Raw genomic sequence first — 24,042 nt, forward strand, 5'->3', positions numbered from 1 at the left:
TATTGTATCATTTAATAGATATTAAAAAACAACTCTTGTGATCCCCCTCATGGTTTTATTATAAAAATTTTCAAACATATGTAAAAGTTAAAACATTTTTACAGTTAATATCTATGAGCTGACCAACTAGATTCTATAATTAACATCTACCTAATAAAAAAGTAACATGCTAATTGACCATACCTTCGTGACGCCCACCAGCCAATCAGGAGTGAGTATGCAAATTAACCCAACAAAGATGGTGGGCTAATTTGCATACACAGGCACCGAGCAGCTGGGGGTGGGACACTTGCATCATTGCCATGGTGACGATGCAGGCGTTCCGCACCACCCCAGACCCTCTGGGCCTCTGGGCAGCGTGGGAAGGCAGAAAGGCAGCTCTGGCCACAGTGAAGGCGGTGCCAGCAACCAGGGAAAGGAAGGCCCATTCTGGCACGAATCTTCATGCATCGGGCTTCTAGTTTTACTATAATTTGCTTTATCATCTCTCTGTCCATCCTTGTATCTATCCATTAGTCTATCTTATTTGTTTGTTTTTTAGTGCATCTCAAAATAAGTTGCAGACATTAGTATACCCCTCAACATTTCAGCATGCATGTCATGGGTAGCTTGTCAAAATGTGTTTTGTTACATAAACTCTGTTCCTTTAGCACTATGTTATTAAAAACATTTTTTTTTACTTATTTTTTATAAGCATCCCCCCTCTCCCCCTTTCAGGATGTTGCCTAAAAAATTTTAAGCATTTAAGGCCAGTTTATAATTATTTGACATACAAAAGTAAAATATCATTTATTTCTAATGTACATTTGGACTTATGTTTGAAAATAAGTTTTCTTTTTTAGGGATCTCAAATACCTCAGATAAAAGATAGACCATAAAACGTTAGCATCTGGCTATCAGCATTCTCTGTGAAGCTTCCCCTCTAATTCTTGCTCACATTGTATTCCATGCTGGCAATAAAAACAGCACTTCCATTCCCTCTCACAACAGTAGTTACCTGTTATACCAACCAAGGGCAAACAACTTTATTGCTTTACTTGTATGTAACTCTTGCTACAATGGAAGGAGTTTTTCGGTTTTGTTTCAAACAAGACCAGCAACTGGCGATCATGTGTGTCAATGAAATGTTTACTTGTATTGCTTTATTCCAACATTTATTAATGTCTCCCAGGTGTCACAAACCTTGGTGTTCATACTATATTGTGTTATATTTAGTGAATGTTTTTGAGGCCATTTTTGTGATGTGATACTTTAGCTTCCGACCTTTTCATAGTCCAGTTTTTTATGAGTGATAAAATACAAAAAACTAGACCTTGGTATTACATAATAGTATTGAATACTTGAATGATACATGTCCAATACATAATAGTGCTGTGATTTGTTCATTTGTTTGAAATCCATCTGTTTTATAATATAATAGGTAATACTTCATTCTAAGTGCATCATATAGAACAGTAATACCAAAATTCATCCTGTTTTCTTAAAGCAAAAGGTATATCAATATGCTTTATACTCCTCAAGTAACCTGTACTGTTGTTTGTTGTAAATAATATAAAAATCGATCCAATTTTAAGTTGCTTTTTCTTTGTTCTCAGACAGCAAATCAAAAGGTCTCCAGTGGATAATAGATACAACTATAGCTTATCCCAAAGCTGAACCCATAGATATTCAAACCTGGATCCTTGGATACAGGAAACCGACAGTCACACATGTACATTACAGGTAAGGATTCTATATTAGTACTGAACATATATCCAACATAAAGCATGATCTCAGACAGTGCGGATGTTTCCATATTAAATTTTTAATCGATTTTTTTTTCTGTTCTCAGAAAGATTGGCTTTTTGTTCAGTTTCTAGTTGTTTGGTCATATTTTTAACATTTTAAACAAGGTTGAGATGTTTTCAATTACAATAAGATTTTAAAATGCAACATTAGAAATCATATAAATAACTGGGGTTAGATCTCTTTCTCTTTAAATCTGAGGAGGCTGGTAGGAAAAACAAAACAGCATTGATTGCCTAACGTGGGAAATGGGTGCCCAGAAATATAGAAAAAGGTGATCTGGAAACTATAAATTTCACTGAAAAATAGTAGTTTTGCTTAATGTGGGCTACCTAATCTTCACCTATAGGCAGATTTTAAAAACTATTCATAAGTGTATTTTTTTCTGCAGTTAAGCATAATTTATCTTGAATATCACTATTAAGCCATATGGTGCAAAAGCCAATTTTGTTTCACTTGATGTAGAACAAGTATTTGTTTTCTTCTTAAACCCAGCTGACTTTTATAAATATATATATATATATATATATATATATATATATATATATTTTATTGATTTTAGAGGGAAGAAGGGAGGATCGAGAGATAGAAACATCGATTGGCTGCCTGCTGCACGCCCCCCCCTCCCCCCAAATGGGGATAGAGCCTGCAACCCTGGCACATGCCCCAACCAGGAATCAACCAGGACCTCTTGGTTCATGGGTGGACACTGAACCACTAAGCCACACCAGCCAGACTAACTTTTTTTTTTAAATTATTAAATAAAGCAGGCAGCCCCCATCCTAGGACCTTGATGGCTAGAGATTGCCTGAGTTTCAGTGAGTGCATTGTTGAGCACCAAATGATAGACCGATTAAAAAAGTATTATAGAACTACAAAGCACCTTACAAATATAATGTACTATTATTAAGATATGAAGTTACGTGTATGGATTATTGCTAAATCCACTATTAGTAAATGAACCTTCCCAATAGATTGGATGTAAGCCACTTACTACTTCAAGAGAAAAAAAATGTCTTTTCTTATTCCTGACTTTTTATTTTATTTTATTTCCCAATATTATGTATTGTTTAACTAGGGAAATATTTGTGATTAGTTTGCTTACAACTACATTATTGATCTTTTTCAAGAGTAAAGCTTGTTTTAAAAGAAGAGGAACTAAAGGTTTAACTCTGGGGAACATTTGAAGGGAACAACTTTTCCTCCCCCTCTCCCCTTTGTATTCCTGTCACACTGGAAAGCAGCTTCTCCCTATTAAAGAAGTAATGGGTTTGGTGTGCTGCTGTTAAGGAGTTAGTAGGAGAATTAAACATGATTAGATTTTAATCACCGGGACACGGTGTTTATAGGGATAAAAGCAAAAGTAACCCCTGTCCTTCAAATAAATGTCTGCTTCACTCCAAATCAGGATAGTGAGTTAGATAAGCTGATTGCCTTGTGCAGAACGAGCTTATAATTTCATTGTCAAAATCTTGAAAAAAGATGTAACTGTGAGTGTAGTGGCATAGCAAGATTACCAGAAGCAGACGTGTGGCTTTCATGTCTAATTTGATTGGGACTTTGGTTACTTTGGAGAAGGCATTCAATTAGAGACTTTGGGCAATAATTTATTTTCAGTTTTGAGGGGAAATTAATTCAGAAAAGGAAGATTTAATGTTTTTTAAGAAACTATGCTCACTAGCAAGATGGGCAAATGTTAACATTTTGATATATTTGCCTCAGGACTTTTTTTATTAATAAAAGAAATAAAGCATTTCTAGTAAAGTTCCCATTGTTTCCCTTCTCAGTTCCATACCCCTTCCCTCCTACCCTTGAAGCCACTACCATCATAAATTTGGTGGGTATTCTTTCTCTTCCTATACTTTTATTATACAGATATGTTTATAATATATAATATTGTTTTGTATGTTTTTAAAAATGTATATAACCATACATGGGTATGTCATCTTACAACATGTATTTTTCCACTCTATTGTTTACTATGTGTTTTTATTTTTACGTTTGTGGCTCCCTTTCATTCATTTGATCTATAAACACTATTTAACTATTCTATTCCCATTATCTGATTGTCAAACCTTACCTATTCATTCTGTTATTGTTGGATACATATTTTCTCAGTCTTTTTGCTATTATAATAAGTAATATTGCAAAGAACATTCTTATGGCTGGTGTGGTTCAGTGGTTGAGCGTTGACCCATGCACCAAGAGGTCACCAGTTCAATTACCTGTCAGGCTACATGGCTAGGTTGCAGGCTCAATCCCCAGTAGGGGGTGTGCAGGAGGCAGCTGATCAGTATTTCTCTGACATCAATGTTCTATCTCTCTTATCCCTCTCCCTTCCTATTTCTCTTTAAAAAAAAAAAGCACTGTTATGAAATATAAGAATAGGGTTAAGGTACCGTCTTCTTTGAAAAGTTCAATTAATCACTATTGGGAATCTAAATGGTTTACTGATTGATGTCTGTCTTCCCTGTTTAGAATGTAACCTCCATGAGAGCAGATACTTTGCCTGTCTTGCTAGCAATTATATATTAGACTAATGCTGGGATATAATACAAGCACAGCACTTATTGAATATATGAATGCTAAAGTTCATGCTGTGTAGACATGCACTGTGCAGTGGCAACAGCCACTATCCACTATTGAGCACTTAAAATGTGGCTAGTCTGACATGATGTCCTGTAAGTATAAAATACACATTGGATTTCAGAAACTAGTAAGAAATAGGAATGCAAAATATTTCATTAATAATTTTTGTTGATGACATGTTGAAATGATATTTTAGATTTGGGAAAGTGATTGAAGGATTAAATTTTTAAAATGTTACTAGAGAAATAACAGGAGGCTGCGAAATCCCATGATCTGCTGCCTGCAAGCTGGACAACCAGGAGAGCCAGTGGTATAATTTAGTCTGAGTTCCAAGGTCTGAGAAAGGGTGTGGGGAGAAGAGGTGATTGTATAAGTCTGTCTGAGTCTAAAAGCCCAAGAACCAGGAACACCAATGTCCTTGGGGCATAAGGTGGATGTTGTAGCTTAAAAAGAGAGAGTGGGCTCACCCTTCTTCCACCTTTTTGTTCTATTCAGGCCCTCAAAAGATGGGATGATGAGAGCAATCAATTTTACTCAGTCTAGTAGTTCAAATGCTTATCTTCCAGATACCCCCTCACAGACACACCCAGAAATAATGTTTTACCAGCTATTTGGGCATCCCTTAGCCTAGTCAAGTTGACACATAAAGTTAACCACCACAGTAAGCTACATAAAAACCTCAAGAAACTGAGTTCAACATCTATTTATCTAGTTCAGCAGTCTTGACATAAAACCATTACAAAACAATCAATGGTATCCCTTTGTCCTGACAATAAATAGAAAATGTAAGTTAAAAAAATACCACTCTCAGAAACAAGAAGACTATAAAGTACCTACCAATAAAATCCTATATAATAAAAGGGTAATATGCAAATTGACCCTAAAGGCGGAACTACCAGAACGACCACTGGACCAGTCACTATGAGGCACACTGACCACCTCTTGGTCCCTTTCCCCAGCCAGCAGGCTCCGATCGCCTTATGGCGAAAGGGGAACCGGGGGTGGGTAGCCGAGGATGCGGGCAGCGCCAGGCCAAAGGCCCTGCCCCACCGGTCGCCCCACACACAAAGGGTGACTCATGGTGGGGGCGGGGCCGGCTGTGGGCAGCTGGAGAAGATGGCCCTGATCGCAGGCCAGGCCTAGGGACCGTACTTGCGCACGAATTTCATGTGCTGGTCCTCTAGTGTAATAAGAAATGTCTAAGACTTTTGTGAACAAAAATAAAAAAAATTATTGAAGAATATAAAAGGCCAAGAACCAGGAACACAGCACTTATTGAATATAAGTGGGAAGAGATACTGTGTTTGTTCATAGAGAGGAAGACTCAAAATTATAAAGATGCCAATTATCCAAAATTAACCTATAAATTTAACATAATTCCAATTACGTTATACCCAAGAGGATGTAGACTCAGAGTCCAGGAGGATTTTTCTGGAAACTTGACAAAATGGTTTTAAAATTTATTTGAGGGAGTAATGATAAATGAATAGCTAAAATAGTTTTGAAGATGAATGAAACAGAGGCATTCTTCCTACCAGATATCAAGACTTAATGTAATTAGAACAGTGTAGTATGAGGGCAGGACCAGATCAATAGAAATATTAGGAAATCAAGATTTATTTGGGAGCTTGTGTATGATTGAGTAGGCATCACCTATCAGTGGAGAAAGAATGAAGTAGTCAATAAATGAAATGGTTTGGGACCATTGATTCTACATATGAGGGAGCATAAAATGGAAATTTCACCCTTTACTATATCCCAAGGTAAATTCCAGATAGATTTTTACCTCAACATCAACGATGAGACTCTAAAGTATTGAAAGAAAATATAGGAAGCTCTTAGTGTTCTCACAGTAGGGTATACCTTCTAAGACACAAAAGACCTAATAAATCATGAAGGAAAAATACAAATTTGACTGCATCAAAATCAAAAGACAGCACAAACAAATTTAAGGTGTTTGAAATGCACACAGCAGGGATTCACATTGAGTATACATGTAAAGAGTATAGATCAATAATTATTAAGTTTTGGTGCAGTAGAGACAATTTGGTGCAGCCAATTTGAAGAACAATTTGGCAGTATTATAAGTTCTAACTCTATGACATAACAGTTCTACTTGGGACTATATACATATTCTAGAGAAAGACAAGGATATTAGAACATCATTTTTCGTAAGAGTAAAAAATTGGAAACAACTTGAATATCCACCAGTAGAGGAATGGCTAAATAAAATGTACATTCTTCAAAGGAATATACTAAACAGAATTTTATATCTGACTAGAGGCCCGGTGCATGAAATTCGTGCACGGAGGGGGGTTGTCCCTCAGCCCAGCCTGTACCCTCTCCAATATGGGACCTCTTGAGGGATGTCCGACTGCCCGTTTAGGCCCGATCCCACCGGGACATCCCTCTCACAATCCAGGACTGCTGGCTCCCAACTGCTTGCCTGCCTCCCTTCCTGATTGCCCCTAACCGCTTCTGCATGCCGGCCTGATCACCCCCTAACCACTCTGCTGCCAGCCTGTTTGCCCCCAACTTCCCTCCTCTGCCGGCCTGGTCACCCCTAACTGCCCTCTCCTGCAGGGTTGATCATCTCCAACTGCCCTCCCTTGCAGGCCTGGTCCTTCTCAGCTGCCCTCCCTTGCAGGCCTGGTCCCTCTCAACTGCCCTCCCTTGCAGGCTTGATCCCTCTCAACTGCCCTCCCTTGCAGGCTTGATCCCTCTCAACTGCCCTCCCTTGCAGGCCTGGTGCCTCCCAACTGCCCTCTCCTGCTGGCCATCTTGTGGTGGCCATCTTGTGTCCACATGGGGGCAGGATCTTTGACCACATGGGGGCAGCTATATTGTGTGTTGCAGTGATGATCAATCTGCATATTACTCTTTTATTAGATAGGATAGAGGCCTGGTACAGGGGTGGGGGCCAGCTGGTTTGCCCTGAAGGGCATCCTGGATCAGGTGGGGGTTCCCTTGGGGTGTGGGGCGGCCTGAGCGAGGGGCCTGTGGTGGTTTGCAGGCCGGCCACGCCCCCTGGCAACCCTAGGGGAGGCCCTGGTATCTGGAATTTATTTTCCTTCTACAATTGAAACTTTGTATCCTGGAGCGGAGCCAAGCCTGGGGCTCCCTCTGAGGCTGGCAGCCATTTCTGTTGGGGTTATAATTGAAACTTTGTTGCCTTAAGCAGGTGGACCCCTCCAGGGTGTGCGAAAAGCTTTGCTTCCCCTGTTGCCGGCGGCAACCCTGGCCTGCTCTTTCAAGCTCCATTCTGCTGCCATTTGTTTGAATTTGTTTACCTTCTATAATTGAAACTTTGTAGCTTGAGTGGAGGCTTAGGCCTGGCAAGGGCAGGTGGAAAGCTTGGCTTCCTCTGTTACCTAGGAAACCTTGCTCTCTGTGGCTGTAGCCATCTTGGTTTGGGTTAATTTGCATACTCGCTCTGATTGGATGGTGGGCGTGGCTTGTGGGTGTGTCGAAGGTATGTCAATTTGCATATTTGCCTATTATTAGATAGGATTGTTAGACATCTTTAGTGGGGTGTCTATAATCATCTCTCAAGTGAAACTATCCTAAAAATATATACTCCACATTGCTTTCCCAGTCTAATTATTGATAGCAACTTCCATCCTTCCAGTTACTCAGGTAAAAAACCTTGGCGTTATACTTGGCTCCTCTCTTTCTCTTACATCTCACTCAGTCGGGAAGTCTTTTTGGTCCTATATGCAAATAGGATCTGACTACTTTCTTTACACCTTGGTCCTGGTCACCATCCCCTCTACCCAGCTCTTAGATCACTATATAACTTCCTAATTGGTCACCCTGATTTTACCCTGGGCCCTCTTAGTGTCTATTTCCAGAGTGGTCTTTTGAAAACCTAAGATGTCAGCCTCAGGTTTAGAATTCCATATGTCTTGACCCATCTAAAAAGCCAGGAGCCTTAAAATGGTGTCTAAGGCCCTGCTTAACCTGCTCCTTCCCTCTGACCTCATCTCTGACTACTTCTTAGTCACTCCCCTTTGGCTATTCTGGCCTTCTTGCTGTCCTTGAACATGCAATTTTGTTCTTGCCTCAGGGTCTTTGTGCGAGCTTTTCCTCCTCCTCAGAGATTCTTCTCTTAGAAAACTGCAATGCATGACAGTGAATTCAGGATGATTTCCTAATTATATTTCTTATTAGAGGCCCAGTGCATGAATTCGTGCATGGGTGGGGTCCCTCAGCCTGGCCAGCCATTGAAGCCTATTTGGGGGGCCGGCCGGCGGGGGGGAGGGAGGCCACAGGAGGTTGGCTGTGGGAGCACACTGACCACCAGGGGGCAGCTCCTGCATTGAGTGTCTGCCCCTGGTGGTCAGTGTGTGTCATAGTGACTGGTCGACCAGTTGTTCAGGTTGTTCGGTCTTAACAGTTGCTTAGGCTTTTATATATATAGATATATAGAGATAGTTGGTAGTTATAATGGTGATATTCAAAGTATATCCCATAGAGGTAGTGTCATTTCTTAGATACCAGAATTAAGTTCTGAAAAACACAGTAAATGAGAGATCGTATTAAGATACATATTTTTTACATATGAACACCTTAGAAATAAGGAGGGATCTTAAAATCAGTATAATACATTAGTTATCATTTAATTGGATATTTGGCATGTAGCACTCCAAACAAACCAAAGTCCAAAAAGTAATTGCTCCTTCTCTCCTGCCCTCTTCCAAAAGGCCAAACAGTGACTGCCATATAGTTGGTATTCAGTTGTTGACTGTGAATGCCTCTGGGGAAGGGATCTTATTTTTCATTGTATTATTTAGATTTTTAATGATATAAATGTCTTCTTCAGTTTTAAAAATTAACTGAAAAAAGAAATTGCCCACAGGATTTAGAATTTTGCTTAAATAATCATTTGAATCATTACAACAAAAGCATTTTCATCAAATATAAGAATTTAATAGGTTCACATTTAAAATGCATATCCCTTAATAGACACTAAATAGACCTTATCCCTTTAAATCAAGGACATTGAAATACTCAAATGATATAGTCTAAGAGATGTTCATATGCTAGTGTTTTATCCATAATTTATTTTTACATTTATTTTTATTAAAGTATACATACAATATTATATTAGTTTCAGGTATACAACATAGTGATTTGACATTTATATACCTTACAATGTGATCACCACAGTAAGTCTAGTAACCCCTTATCACCATACAAAGTTATTATAATATTATTGACTATTTTTCCTATGCTGCATTTATATCCCCTTGACTTATTTATTTTGTAACTGGAAGTTATACCTCTTATTCCCCTTTATCTCTTTCATTCATCCCCCGACCCTCTTCCTCTCTGGGAAAGATAAATTTGTTCTCTATATCAATGAGTCTGTTTCTGTTTTGTTTTGTTTATTTGTATCTCTAGTTTTCTTTATGCTGGGGCTTTTTCTGTCAGTGCTTATAATTATTGCTCATTTCACCCCTACTCCTGCTGTTTAAAATGTGCTTTTTCCTGTCTTTTCTTTTCTTTTCTTTTTTAATGTTTTTATTGATTTTATAGAGAAAGAAAGGGAGAGGGAAAGAAACACCGATATGAGAGAGAAACATCTATCGGCTGCCTCCTGTATGCCCCCTGCTGGGGATTGAGCCTGCAACCAGGTCATATGCCCTGACTGGTAATGATGGAATTGGTGAACTTTCAGTTCATGGGGCAACCCTCAACAAACTGAACCACTCTGGTTGGACCTGTCTGCTTTTCTTAACATCTTTTGTTTTCTATTTCTTTGCCTCTGTGTTCTAGTTTTTTTGTGTGTGTGTGTTTTTTTTTCTGGAAAAGGCTGGACATTTTAGTCATTTGTCACTGTTTAGACCTTCCATTTGGAAAATGTAGTTACACATTAAATGTAATCATCAAATTTTTAGTTCTGCTTGGCTGTTTTTAATGTTCAGCACCCACAAGTTCTTTTTGCTTTTCCGCACCAGTAGGTTCTTTTTATCACTTTCCTTTAAGAAAATAAAACTTTTTTCATATGTTTTATTTATTTATTTTTATTGTTGACACTATTACAGATGTCCCCGATTTTTCTTCTTTGCCTACTCCACACAGCCCCACTCCCCCTTCCCTCTGGCTATCACCACACTGTAGACTGGGTCCAGGGTTGTGCATATATGTTCTTTTGCTAATCTGTTCACATTCTTTCATCGGTGGTAGCCATTCTGGCAGGTATGAGGTAGTATCTCATTATGATTTTAATTTGCATCTCTTTGATGATTAGTGACATTAAACATTTTTTCATATGTCTATTGGCCATCTGTATGTCCTCTTTGGAGACGTGTCTATTCAGGTTCTTTGCCCATTTTTTAACTGGATTGTTTGTCTTCCTGGTGTTGAGTTGTGTAAATTATTTATTTTGGAGATTAACCTCTTATCAAACGTATCATTGGCGAGAATATGTTCTCCCATACAGTGGGTTCCCTTTTCATTTTGTTGATGGTTTCATTTGCTGTGCAGAAGTGTTTTAATTTGATGTAGTCCCATTTGTTTATTTTTTCCCTTACCCTAGGAGACATATTGGCAGAAATATTGCTCCGAGAGATGTTTGAGATTTTACTGCCTATGTTTTCTTCTAGGATTTTTGTGTGTTTTTTTGTTTGTTTTTTAACTTACATTTAAATCTTTTATCCATTTTGAGTTTATTCTTGTATATGGTGTAAGTTAGTGGTCTAGTCCAGTTTTTCCATGTGATGGTCTATCCCAGTGGTTGGCAAACTCATTATTCAACAGAGCCAAATATCGACAGTACAACGATTAAAATGTCTTTTGAGAGCCAAATTTTTTAAACTTAAACTTCTTCTAACGCCACTTCTTCGAAATAGACTCGCCCAGGCCATGGTATTTTGTGGAAGAGCCACACTCAAGGGGCCAAAGAGCCACATGTGGCTCGCGAGCCGCAGTTTGCCGACCATGGGTCTATCCTAGAAAATGTTCCAGTTGTTTTGTGTCCTACCATGTGGTCTGTCCGCAGGCTGATGCTCTATCCACTGAGCCAAACCGGCTGGGATGAGTGAAGATTTTTTAAAACCTTTCTAGTGAATGCAGGGTGTAGCTATAAATATTATATGTTAGTATGTTGAGGAAGATACCTGAACAGATTATTTCAGGACAATGGCTCAAAGCAAAATTTCTGGGAATTGAATGCTGGGAGAAATTCTCACATGTTAAATTGGACAGTATCTGTTCTTGAAATCTATTTGGTGGCAAGTAGTTTCTGTGTTTCTGAGTTATTCTTGTCACACTAACCCTGGTGGTGTCAGTTAACAATGCCCATGGTTTTGATGTCTGTGTACAGATGGAATCTCATAAAGGTTTACGCTGGCAGATTACTTTCAATTCAATTCGGTTCATCAAACTCGAGTTCCCACGAAGGAACAGACACTGACTTACACATTGGGTTTGCAAAGATGAGTATAGCAGGGCCCGATAGAAGACACATAAGAAAAGAAATAGAATACACACGAGTAAGCATAATTGCAAAGGACAGAGTGGCACTGAGAAGGAATTATTAACTGTGTACGAAAGAAGAGGAGGAGGGGGGCCGAGGAGAAGAGGACAAAGGAGTAAAACAGCCTCATCCCTGTCTTCCTCAGGAAGAAGTCAACGAGTACATTTTAAATGGTGTGGAGAGCGGCTAGAGTGTTTGGACAGGTTCAAGCCTGGACTAATGAGAGGGCACAGTCCTCTCATGGCCACGTGCAAGTCCCAGCTTGGAGGGCAGAGCCCTCCCAGCACAATGATAGCCAACAGCTGTAGTTGTAAGCTTGAACGTATGGTCTGAACACGTGGCCCCACGTGCCTGAGTGATATAGGCTGCAAGTAAACAAAGCTTGATCAGGTGCATGTAATTGAGTGGGATCGAAACCCATGAGAATGCTGTAAACATATTTGCCTCGTGGAAATCTGGCTATAAAATAAAGACACGGCTAGTGGGCGCTGTCGCTGTCTCTCCATCCGATAGGCAGCGTCCCACCCAGACCCAGCTTTCATTCTCTTGTCCGTCTTTTCTAAGCTTTTCAGCCGCCCCACTCAGGGTCACCCTTGGCCATGCTGGCGCGGCACAAGATGGGATGATCCAGAATAGTGGAATTAGCATGTTTATGTGTAAGCAATATGGAGGTGATAGCAACAAAAAAGTTTTCTGGGAAACAGGTATCTGAGGAGGGAAAACATAGGGCTACTGTTTTTCATTATGAACCTTGTGGTACTATGGCTTTTGAAAACTACATGCATATTGTTACTGGGTTAAAAACAATTTTTTTTTAGTGTTAAATTCTATTAACTCTTAGGCCAATTCAAGTGATTTTCACGTGTCCCAATTACATATCGGGTGTGCAAAGATGAGTACAGCAGAGCCTGATAGAAGAAACAGACACACACACACACACACACACACACACACACACACACCCTTCATTTGAACTTACACAGAAATTCTTCCAACTTCTTATAGTACACTTACCATATTCCGGTTGTATATTATTTGTTTACTTTTCATATCCTGCTGCTAGATTATTATGTTTTTGAAAGTAGGAACACTTTACCTTAAAACCTTCAGTGCTTTTTAGCTCCTTACATGCAGTTGGTAGAATTGAATTGAGGGGTTTAAGCCATGTTGTTTGTTAACTCACATTTTGGAGCCTTGTGGCATGAAATATTCTTACTCAAATTTATAGAGGTGCCAGCTGCTAAGCATTATTTCCTATCTTTTTGTGCAAGTGTAATTTACCTAGTGTTCTGAAATCTGATTCTATGGATATTGGTAGAATACTGTGTATTTAAGAGTTCATTCTGGATTACAGATAATGAGAATTTTTATTTCTTGAAATTTAGGAGCTAGTTTCTCATTTGGATAGCTACTGTAAAGATTTATTTCTGTTTTTACTTATTTGTTTGTTTATATCCCCGAAGAACTCCTTTTATTTAATTCTAAGAGGACTGGTATTCAGTGCATTTGATACTTTGTCATATTAGGGGATGATTAATCGTTTTAACATTTTAATCCCATGGTGCCCAAACAATCAGTAGATTGCTTTGGAGGGAGCATTTGGTCTGCCCTCCTGGCTATTTCCTAAGGTAAGAGAATGTCCAAGCTATTCTAGGCAGAGGGTAGGGTAGGATTTCTTTTAAAACATAACCCTACTCCCACACTCTCCCCCATTTAAAGCGATAGATACTTCACCAACCTCACTGTGTTCTTTTAAGAGAGTTCACTTGGTAAACCCAGACTTCCTCTGTTTAATTTAGCCTTACTTTTCATGTCATTTTTCTACTTACAAAGATGTTTTAAATACTGTTTCAAGATATTCTTTAGCCCTGTGGCTCTTTGTAAATTATCCTTAGGTTGATAAGGCCTGATTTTATATTTACAGAAATAGAATATATTTTATAGGTCAAAAAATTAATGCAAATAATTCTCCAAATGCTGGTATTCAGTGTGGTAGATGTGAGTAGTTTAAAAAGTGCTACTTATATTGCAAAACTTAAAAGTAAAAAGTAATTTGTAATTCCATTTACTTAAAAAATAAATCTGATTTTTTATTTTTTATTTTAAAACATTTCTCAGATTTTTCTAAAAATCTAAATATTTAAGGACATTTAGTCTGGAGAAAATAAAACAAAACAAATGACTAAATTTTCTGAGTAGTTAAATTTTTTGTGTAACTCTGGGCACCTCCCCTGTGCTGGAACTAAAATTTATGAGATTTTATTCTGCTTGGACTTGACCTCACATGTACATATTTCAGGGGTCATCCAGAGATTTGGGTGGGGTTTAGACACAGGGAAAGAGCAGCTTCCAAAAATCCTAATAGTACACGAGAGTTCATTAACCCTTTTCTCTACTTTTGCACATGTTATACCATAGTACAAGTTACCATAGTAATTCTCATAGAGTTAAGATTCTCATAAAGATATGATATTGCAACAATAATAGTATACTATAAAGAGGAACACTCAGAGAACTCTTAGAAATTAAAAATATGATAAAATGAGTAAAAACTCAATAAAAAGTTTAGACATTAAATAAGAAATCTCCCAAGAGGACAAAAGACAGAGATGGAAGAAAATGAATTCCAACCTTGAATCCTATATCTAGTTCAATTATCAACAAGGTGTGTGGACAGAAAGAAGACATTGGCAGAAATGCAAGGTTTTAAGAACCCTTTGTCAAGAAACTGCTGGAGAAGGTGCCCCCTAAAAATGGGAAGGAAGTACGGAGAGAGGAAGACATGGGTGTCAGAAAGGTTCACTCCATTTTCGGAGTGCAGAGGACCACCACACCCACAGAACGATAGTGAAGGGCCTTGGCAAGAAGAAAACTACAGGCAGCCGGTCCAGAACGTGGGCACAACCCTCAGGAGGTGGCATTGAGAGGGTGCCTGATGCCCGTGTATGCCTCGGGAGAACCTCTAGACCGCAGGCCAATCTGGCTCTGCCTGTTTTTTAAATAAAATTTTATTTGAACACAACTGCACCCTTTTATTTACACATTGTCTAAGGCTGCTTTCGCACTGCAAGCAGAGTTGAGTGTAAATATAGGGTGTCCCCCCCCCCCCAAAATGTATGCACACATTTTGAGTAATTATAAAGGCAGTATTTATTAAAATACATTTCATTTTCAAAATTGAGCTATCAGCTGTTAAAGTGTGAGTACATTTTTTGGGGGACACCCCGTGTTTTTTATCTGACCCTTTAAGAAAAAGTTTGCAGACTTGATCTAGGGAATTGATTCTAGACGGTGGGCCAAGAGCTTGTGGCTGAATCAGTTAGGTGTACATACAAAACTGTAACTGCTCAACTCAGGGAGAACAAAAATTGATCAGGAAAGAAAAAATAGCCATGATTTACTACATGGCTTACCTTTGTGTATACTTACATGATGATAAAAATGCCAATGTCTAATATTGTGCTAATTAAAATTACCATACTAACTGCATTAGGAAGATGAGAAGGATGTGCATGTGTAATGGGAGTAGGAAGAAGGAGCTTAATCCTCACTTTCCATAGTGAGTCAGTAGAAAAGCCTCAAAACTAAAGAACTGTGGTGATACATACTAAGATAATTGACTACTAGTAAAAGAAGTAAAATTTGATTCTTCTCGGAAGGGAGAAACTAAGGGCAGAGGGACATGGTCTATTGTTTTTTCATACAAACATTCATTTTGTAGACTTTTTAACTGTGTATCTTAATAGCTTTGATAAAGGAAAAAAAATTAAACCTCCCCTCCCCCCAAATTTGGAAAACAACGAAGAAAAACGCTTTCCCAAGGTCAGCAGATACATAGCACTTCCTCGTGCTGTGGCTCTCTGTCCTCACCTCCAGGGGACATTTATCAGAAATCATCCCAGTCTCCTCGCTGTGGAGTCAGGACAGGGTTGCAGCATCTCCAGAATCATGCTCTAGCCAAGAGTGGGCTTTGCTCATGAAACCACTATCTCTGATATAATTAGCAAAATGGCACCAATTTAGGGGTAATCTATCTAGTTCAGACATTCCCAGTAAAAGAATGTGGCAAAGCTGCATTATTTGGCCTAGCATTCGACTACTCTAGTGTCCGAAAGGAGTTGCCTTTTAAAATTTCATCTTTTCTAAACACCATTCCCACTTAACACACAAGCATGGGAGGACGGTTATTTCTCAGTAATTATTTGTAGATATAGGATAATCTAATAATATGTTTCCACCATCGAGCACTAGGCCTAACATCTAATAGGCTAGTGAATGTTTGAATGAATGAATAAATGAACTTGGTTATATAATCAACATTTTTTTAAAAAGTCAAGATAACTTGAGAAGCTAAAGAAACTGACCCTTGCAAAAGAGGATTCCATACCTTTCTTCAGCTTTTCAATCACCAAAGCTAAATTGCAGTTCTGAATGATTTTGACTTCTAAATTAAAGTAGTTTTTGCTCTTTTTTTTCTTAACCAGGATCTTTCCAATTAAGGATGTACCCCTGGAGACTGATGAACTTTCTGATTGGCTCTATCAGCGTTTTATTGAAAAAGAAGACCTCTTAACACATTTTTATGAAACAGGTACACATACCTAATACATACCTTCCTGAAGTTACTGGTAGTTCAAGATAAGCATTTTTTTAAAAAATTCTTCAGATATTCTAAAGGAATCAGAGTATTCTATACTTAAGAATTTCATCTTAGAATTTTCATAAAGACAAACTTACATTAAATCTATTCAGGCACTTGTTCATTAGCCATGTACAAATGGATCTAGTTCAAGAGAGGACACAGTCTGTAGAAGACTTGTGATCATACATATGCAGCTATATGGACTGTTTTATAAAATAGCAAATGACCTTCATTTTTGGCATTGTAATTTGATTGTTTAAATAATAACATCATCATTTGTAAACACTTTTTAATATGCTTTATTTTTTTTTAACATATAGGGATAAAGTTCACTATTTAGTTTTCATGGATACAACCTTATACTTTTCTCCTTGGGAGAAAAAAGTCTATTTACCCTAAGTCTCTTTTCTATATTTAATATTTTTTATGTTCTGTGAGACCTACAGTGCAGTGAAAAAGACATAACAGGGGAGGAGGAGAGAGGAAGAAAGAAAGGAAGTTTTGAAAGGAGGAAATTGACGTTGTTAGAACTCCAGGCACTACGGAAGTGCTTTCACAAATAGCTATTTGTAGGCCTATTTTCAGAGCAGGGGTAGAGAACCTTTTTTCTGCCAAGGGCCATTTGGATATTTATAACATCATTCAGAGCCCAAACAAAATTATCAACTTAAAAATTAGCCTGCTGTATTTGGTCAAACATTTAATTAACTCACCCCTAATGCCTTGGCAGGGCCAGGCGAAATGATTTCCCATATGGTAGCCTCTAGAACAGGCCGGATGTTCCCACCTCTGTTCTAGAGGCTACCTAGCGGGGGAAAGGTGAAGTGAAAGTTGTTCCAGGTTTGAGGATGGCCATGGGGTTTTCGATGAACAGAAGGCACTATTTTTTCCCCACTTAGACATTTTTTTGGTACAGAATTAAAGTTCATGCTGAATCAGACTGTCAAGGCCTGATGTTGAGCAAAGGCTGATACAGTGATTACCTTTAGTACTTTTGATTTGGGGTTTAGGACTGTTTTACTTTGCCCTCCAGAGGATTCCTTCCTGATCTTAACTTTCTGATTCTGGGGCTGTGGAGTAGTTGCCTATTAATGTGACAGGAGTTGGGCACTGTGTATGTCTTTAGAATTCCTAATAGGATGCCCCTCTCCATGTGTGCAATCCTTGGTCTCAGTCTCAAACTTTCCTTAAAGATAAGACAGGTTGGATGTATAAGAAGGCATGAGGCAATTAAGAGGCTAATAAGCTCTCTCTTTTTTTTCAATCCATCTCTTGCTTTATGATATTTGCCCTAAATTGTACAACAATAATGGAAGCCTCTTTTGAATAAAGCTATTTGCATAATAGACCTTAAAACTTGAAAGTGTTCTCTGTACATTGCTTGTGAGAAGCAAATCCCCTCATGAATCAGCTTAGCTGGGGGATTATCCACAAGGGCAAAGACTATTTGAAATGCTGAAGAGTGTTACCAAGATGACCTTAGGTAATATTGCCCTGAAATGGTCTAGCTTTCCTTCCCAGAAATCTGTTTACTTTGTGTATTAATTATATAGTAATTAATAATTGAATTAATTAATGCAAAACACTTAAATGATCCTTTTTATTATTAGGATATATTTCATAAACCATATTGCCTTTTGAAAATAACAGTAATTTACAACCACGTTTTTTTGTTTTTTTTTCTATTGGATACTTGAAAGAACAACCACTTTTTTGTGGCATAGACATTTAACTTGTAAATAGAAGAACGAATGTAAGTTCATGCTATTTCGGAAAGTATTCTATATCGACTTCACACATCTTGTGTCCTGGCCACTGTGGAGATCTCTAGGGACACAGTGGGAAACAATGCCGCAGAGTGCTGCTCTCTTGCAGCTGATACTCCCACAGGAGACAGTCTGTAGGAAAAAGAAGATATAGGTGGGGATATTACAGATTGTGGAAAGGGCCAAGACGGGAATAAACATGGAGGTGACAATGACTGAAGGGGAGGGGGGTAGGCGCGGTGGACAGGGAGAGGCGGTATTTTTTTCTGATACTGGAAGAACGCAGATGCCCAGCCATTCACTGCGATGGAGGAGGAGCACCCCAGGCGGAGAGAATAGGGGCAGAGGCTCAGGCAGGTTGAAAGTTATATTTCAAATGAGATCTCTCTTCAAGAGCAATGGGAAGTCACAGAAGACGCGTTAAAAAAAAATCTAGTTAAAACCAGTATTCAGCTTTTACTCCAGGAGACCTACGGCTGCAGTAAAACAAAGTAATGTTTCCATCTTGTTTTTCAGGGGCTTTCCCACCTTCCCAAGGCCACAGGGAAGCTGTTTCCAGGGAGATGACCCTCAGCAATATGTGGATCTTCCTCATCCAGTCTTTTGCATTTTTGTCAGGCTACATGTGGTACAACATCTTTCAGTATTTTTACCATTGCCTGTTTTAGGAACTGACTTGGACTTGTCAAGGTCACCATAGGAATTCCAACTTTCATGACTGCATTATTTCACATGTGCAAATCAGAATATAAAACAAGCAAAGGAAATTCCATGGATGGATTAATATTTATCCCCTTTGGGATATTTTAAAACTCTGCTAAAATGAGGATCAGTAATCTAATGACCTGCTAATATGTTTTAAGGACTTTTCATGTTTTAAAAAGATACACTCTGCCACACATTTAAATGAACATCACATTTGGAGAAGAGGAAATCATAAAATCATCCTAGAAGACAGAGAAATTCTGTTGCCAGCAGATACTTGATCACCTAGTTCAAGCTCAGAGAGCTGAGCTCGCCCTCCTAGCTAGTAGTCTCCCTCAGGGCAGTGCTGTGAGCGCCCTCACTGCCCACTCCCGCTGTGTCACTAGGAACCTCCAGGGGGGCTGGTTGGCACCTTCTGAAGAACTGTCGCCCTGTCCTTTGCAGTGACGCTCCAGTCCTCACCAGCTTAGTGAGGTCCGGAGTCAGGCATGCTGTGGCGGGGAGCAGCGTCCACGGGACACGTCCAGTCCTGGAATGGGCTCTTTCAAAAGGCAGGCTCGGCCCGACACCGTGTTTACATGCGCTAGTGCTTTCCGTGTGTGTCTCTGTGTGTGTGTGTGTGTGTGTGTCTCTGTGTGTGTGTACGTACGTGTGTGTGTGTGTGTGTGTGTGTGTGTGTGTTGCGGGGAGGGCACTTGATTTCTCCTTTTAAATAGAAGGCATATCGTAGATTGATCATTTTCTTTTACAAAATGCACTTTCATCAGCTGCATCTGTAGCAGAGGATTAGTAGTATAGCCTGGAAACCAGTCCACACATAATCAGTGAGTGGGACTCGAGTGGCTGTCTTGTCTGCGTGTTTTAACCTGCGCTCTTGCTCTCCAGCGCCTCCCTGAGCTGGGCACCACACCTGGGGGGGCTTCAGCCGTTTTCTTGTTTGTTTGTTTTCATTTTGGTATATTGGCACCAACTGCATTTGGGGATGGTTGAAACAAATTAATGCAAACCACTTAAATAATCAGTATACGGTAAAATAGGCTAATTTATTAGAAAAATAAAAGCTAGAGCCAGACACTGGCTTAAAATGGTGACAGGCTGTCACATGGCACCCCATCACCTGTCTCATCAGGGAGCTGCCATGTCAGGGTGGTGTGACCAGGAGAGACCAGCACACGAGGCTTCCCAGGCTCTTCCCGCTGCTTTTGAAGAGGATAAAGTCGTGTCTATTTCTAGAAGACTTTTTTTTCTTTTGTCACTATGTTCATGCAGTTTACCTCACAGTAAAACCAAACTTCTCACAAAGTGCTGGCCCTGCATCGGCCACCGTGGTCACCGCCTGCACCCCAGCATCGAGGCGGCAACGCCCTCTGGTCTGGGGTTGTGAGACAGATTCTGGTGAGTCAGCGGTGGTTTTCTGTGACATGACATCGTAGATTCCCCTGTTGTCGCTAATCATGCAATTTGACAGTTCTGAGAAAGAGGCCGGAAGGTAAAAGTAAAGGCTGATGTTTTTTGTTTTTAAATAAACCAAAAAAAAACACAAAACCCAAAAACCAAAACACTGAGAAGATAAGAATTTTCTCCCAGTTGTGTGGAAAAGGTAAAGCAGCACCAAATACAAGCCCACAGCGGCTTCATCTTTAGGTTAATGCGTGCATGTGTGAAGAGAATGATGCCTGAGCTGAAATACCTCATTGATTATACTACTGCTGGTGAGACGCAGAAGACAGGGTTCCCGTGTGCAGTTTGGGAATGGTTGTCATAAGGTGCCACTTTTTCAAAATTTTAGCATTTCATTATGTGCTTTACAGTGACAGTGAGTAGGTGAAACCAATCTCAATTTAGAGGTACAGACACAGATAGGAAGCCAAATGGAAGCTTAGGGACACTTCTGTTTGAGGCCCAGCAATGCTATCAGATCACAAGGTGAATTGGAATCATTCATTCGAGAGGTCGGTCAGCCATCTGGGGGACAAGTTGTTCATTGTCAAGGATGGCAGACAGTCCTAGCTATTGGACCTTTTCCTCGTCGCTAAAGCAAGCCCCAGGCAGAGTGGCCAGTCTCCCGTCAGGGAAGAAGAGAAACGCATGCGTGCGCACACAGATGTGGTTTCTTTTGCCATCACTGAGCGCCAAAGGAGGAGGGTATTGTTTAATATACTGTACACATTAAACAGACTGTTCTCTAAGATGCTTTGCTTTCCAAGCACGGTCATTTCAACAGCCTCTAGATGTGTGGGTTAATTTTGAACATAGATCTGTGAGTTGTAAATAGGTGTGTGTTTGATCTGCCCCATCCCCCCTTGTTTCTTTCTCAACACATGCCCTCTCTTCTGTTAGCAAATATGCTGTTTGAGAGCATTGCTAGTGCTTTCCTTATCAGTAACTGGGGTTCTCTTGTTTGCACAGGGGAATGTAAAGAGCGAATCAGTGTTCTTATATGGCAATCAGGGAAGCAGCAATATGCCACTGTACAGAACTGAGTAAAAATCCCTAATCTGTACTTCCTTTGTAAAGCGAGTGAAAGGAGGTTTAGCGAATATCCACATTGTCCAGGGAAAAGAAGTAACACTGTGCCCGTTTTATACCGGGAGCTCACAGAATCGCAGCACTGCTTGGTCTCAGCTGACCTGCCTGGATTCCCACAGCAGACGGGGTTGCACACTCCCTGCTGGATCCCAGAGTCACAGTGATGGAGCACCCGCTTGGCCTCAGGGAGGTGCAGCGACCACAGAAGTGACCACCCCAGAAGCTCACGCTTAACTTCAGAAACCACTGTTGGTGTTTAAATACGCAGTTATTGTAGAGAAGCCTGTAGGCCAGTGGAAGGTAAGGAAAAATTACAGAATGGAAATGATGTCTTGGGTAGTCACACAAGTTAATTGAGAATCTAAATAGTAGATTTAAAAAAAAAATAGCTGTGTTATCCATCATATTTTAATATTACACACAGTCCTGAATTTTCCATAGTAAAGGAACTGGAGATTATGCATAATTATTCCAGTAATAAGTCATGGGAAGCCAAAAGTCTGATTGCCTTTAGGAGTTTGAATTTTCATTCTCATAAAACGTTTTTTCCCTTCCTGGATGCTAATTTTAAAAAATGATGTGAGTTGTGTATTAGCTTCCCTGGCCTATATGTTTGACTGTGTTGGTGAGTCGTGGGAAGATTTGGAAAGACAGCCGCAGGAGGAGGAAGCACAGACGCCTGAATAACCCATGGTCTAGAAAAGGAGTTCCTAATAACCAAGAGTCGGCGGTATTGCCGTTGTTCTCACGCGTTTGTATGAAAATGGAATGTTAAATCGCCAAATGTAAACCTCAGAACATCATTCTAGTGTTCATACCGTTTGGGTCAATGTTAAGAATGCCTCTTCAGTCTGCTCATGTTACTCACTTCGTGTGGATTTGTCTTAGTAACGTTTTTTGACAATCACTTCCCTGAAGACTCTTCTGACCTAGTGGGACCTGGTTATAATCATAGGATGTAGTCTTTAATCATGGATAGTCCGACTGGATTCTTTTTGTATTTAAGGAAATTGTGTTTGCACTGCTGCATAGGAAGAGTTAGTTATTTTCTTCACTACACAGAACTTCACTCCAGCGTTACCATGACGAGCGTGCCAGCGCTGGTCCACAGGGGATGGATACAAATGGTTGGTCTTATTTTGTGCCAGGTAGTGCTGTGAGCCTTGCTTCTGGTAACATGAAAGGCAAAGTCAAAAGCCGCCCTGGGCAGCGGGTGTACGGGTTCATTGTCTGAAGGGGTCGAGACTAATCTATTGGGACCAAAACCACCTACATAGGACATTTCTAGATCACAAGGGGGCCGGGTGTTCTCTGGTTGGTGCTTTATTGCAACCATTTTGCATTGATCCCCAACAAGGAGGAGCTGGACCTGGGAATGAGCTGAGAGCGCTGAGCTGTTGGGGGCAGGTGACTGTGGCCATATGGAAGATAAAATACATGTTTTTCTGCAAAATTTCCATTTGAGGGTTTTTACATTTAATATTTTTTTAAAACAGTTTAAAGAGCAAAAAAAATAGGGTATTCTAGTTGCAAAATATGCACACATGTTTTGAATGGCTTTATTTTTGTTGTGTAAAACTCTTGAACACATGGCTGTGGTGCACAAATTCTTTACACTAAGGAGTCTAGATGCATTTTACAGTAACTTATGATTGGTAATGAAACAGTTAGACATCGAACTGCCATTGTTGTGTTAAGTGCTTTCATTTTCTTTCAGTTATCACAAAGTTGTATTTATTTTATACAGATGGATTTTCATTTTCTTGATGCCATAATGTTTACTTCAGCTTGGTGACCTGTCTTTCTTTGTGTATCTGCATGTTGTAATGTATGATAAGAATGAATGTAAAGGCTGTGGCAACTGTAATTTTTGTAAAGGGCTGGTCACACGTGGATCTGGTTTATGAATGCATTGGGATTACTTTAGTAACCAGATTACCTTTTCAGAAATTGAGATGTGAACACCAAAAGAAGCATTTTCTCAACAAAAATTAATAGCTGGTTCTATTTTTTTTAACCTAGAAAAAAATAAAGTTGATTTTTTTTCAAGTGAAGTGCTTTTAATTCTTAGCAGGGGCATGGGGTATTTGTGTTTTCCTGGAGCTATTTTGGCATTAACATCTATAGACGTGTACTTAGAACACACCACGGCAGTTGGATGCTGAGGGCAAACTGAAAAACACTGTTCTCCTCTCGTTTTAAACTATGTCCCTCTCCCCTTCCCGATTCTCCCCATCCAGTGGTTAGCTAGCAGTCACTCTCCTGGAAAAAAAAATGTATACAAGTTTACATAAGTTATAAATTTTGCTGATAGCAAGGATTTTATAACATGATTAACAGATAATAATAAAATATACTTTACTGTAAATTCCATATAGCCAATTGATTCTCCCAGGATGCTCTAATTGATTTTTCCTGAACTCTTTGGCCAACCTATGGACTGTGATCCAGCCATGATTTGAAAAATGGAATTACATGCTAATCCATTTAATTCTCAAATTTGTCATTCAATCTGATATGTGATCTGTTAGACTATTTCTTAGCCT

At 39.5% G+C, this 24,042-nt stretch overlaps 1 protein-coding gene across 3 annotated transcripts in view; it reads left to right on the plus strand.

Moving 5' to 3' along the window:
• LPGAT1 (lysophosphatidylglycerol acyltransferase 1) overlaps positions 1 to 23,716 on the plus strand; it is a 60,456-nt gene extending 36,740 nt beyond the window's left edge. For all 3 annotated transcript variants that reach the window (XM_079761356.1, XM_079761354.1, XM_079761355.1), the window contains 3 exons: positions 1,596 to 1,722; positions 16,339 to 16,445; positions 18,779 to 23,716. In XM_079761356.1, the coding sequence (XP_079617482.1) occupies positions 1,596 to 1,722; positions 16,339 to 16,445; positions 18,779 to 18,930 (386 nt within the window). In that variant the 3' untranslated portion in view covers positions 18,931 to 23,716. The remainder of the gene's footprint in view (positions 1 to 1,595; positions 1,723 to 16,338; positions 16,446 to 18,778) is intronic.
• Positions 23,717 to 24,042: the final 326 nt, after the last annotated feature.

This window comes from Cnephaeus nilssonii (assembly GCF_951640355.1).
Source record: "Cnephaeus nilssonii genome assembly, chromosome: 21".
NCBI classification, from domain to species: Eukaryota; Metazoa; Chordata; class Mammalia; order Chiroptera; family Vespertilionidae; genus Cnephaeus; species Cnephaeus nilssonii.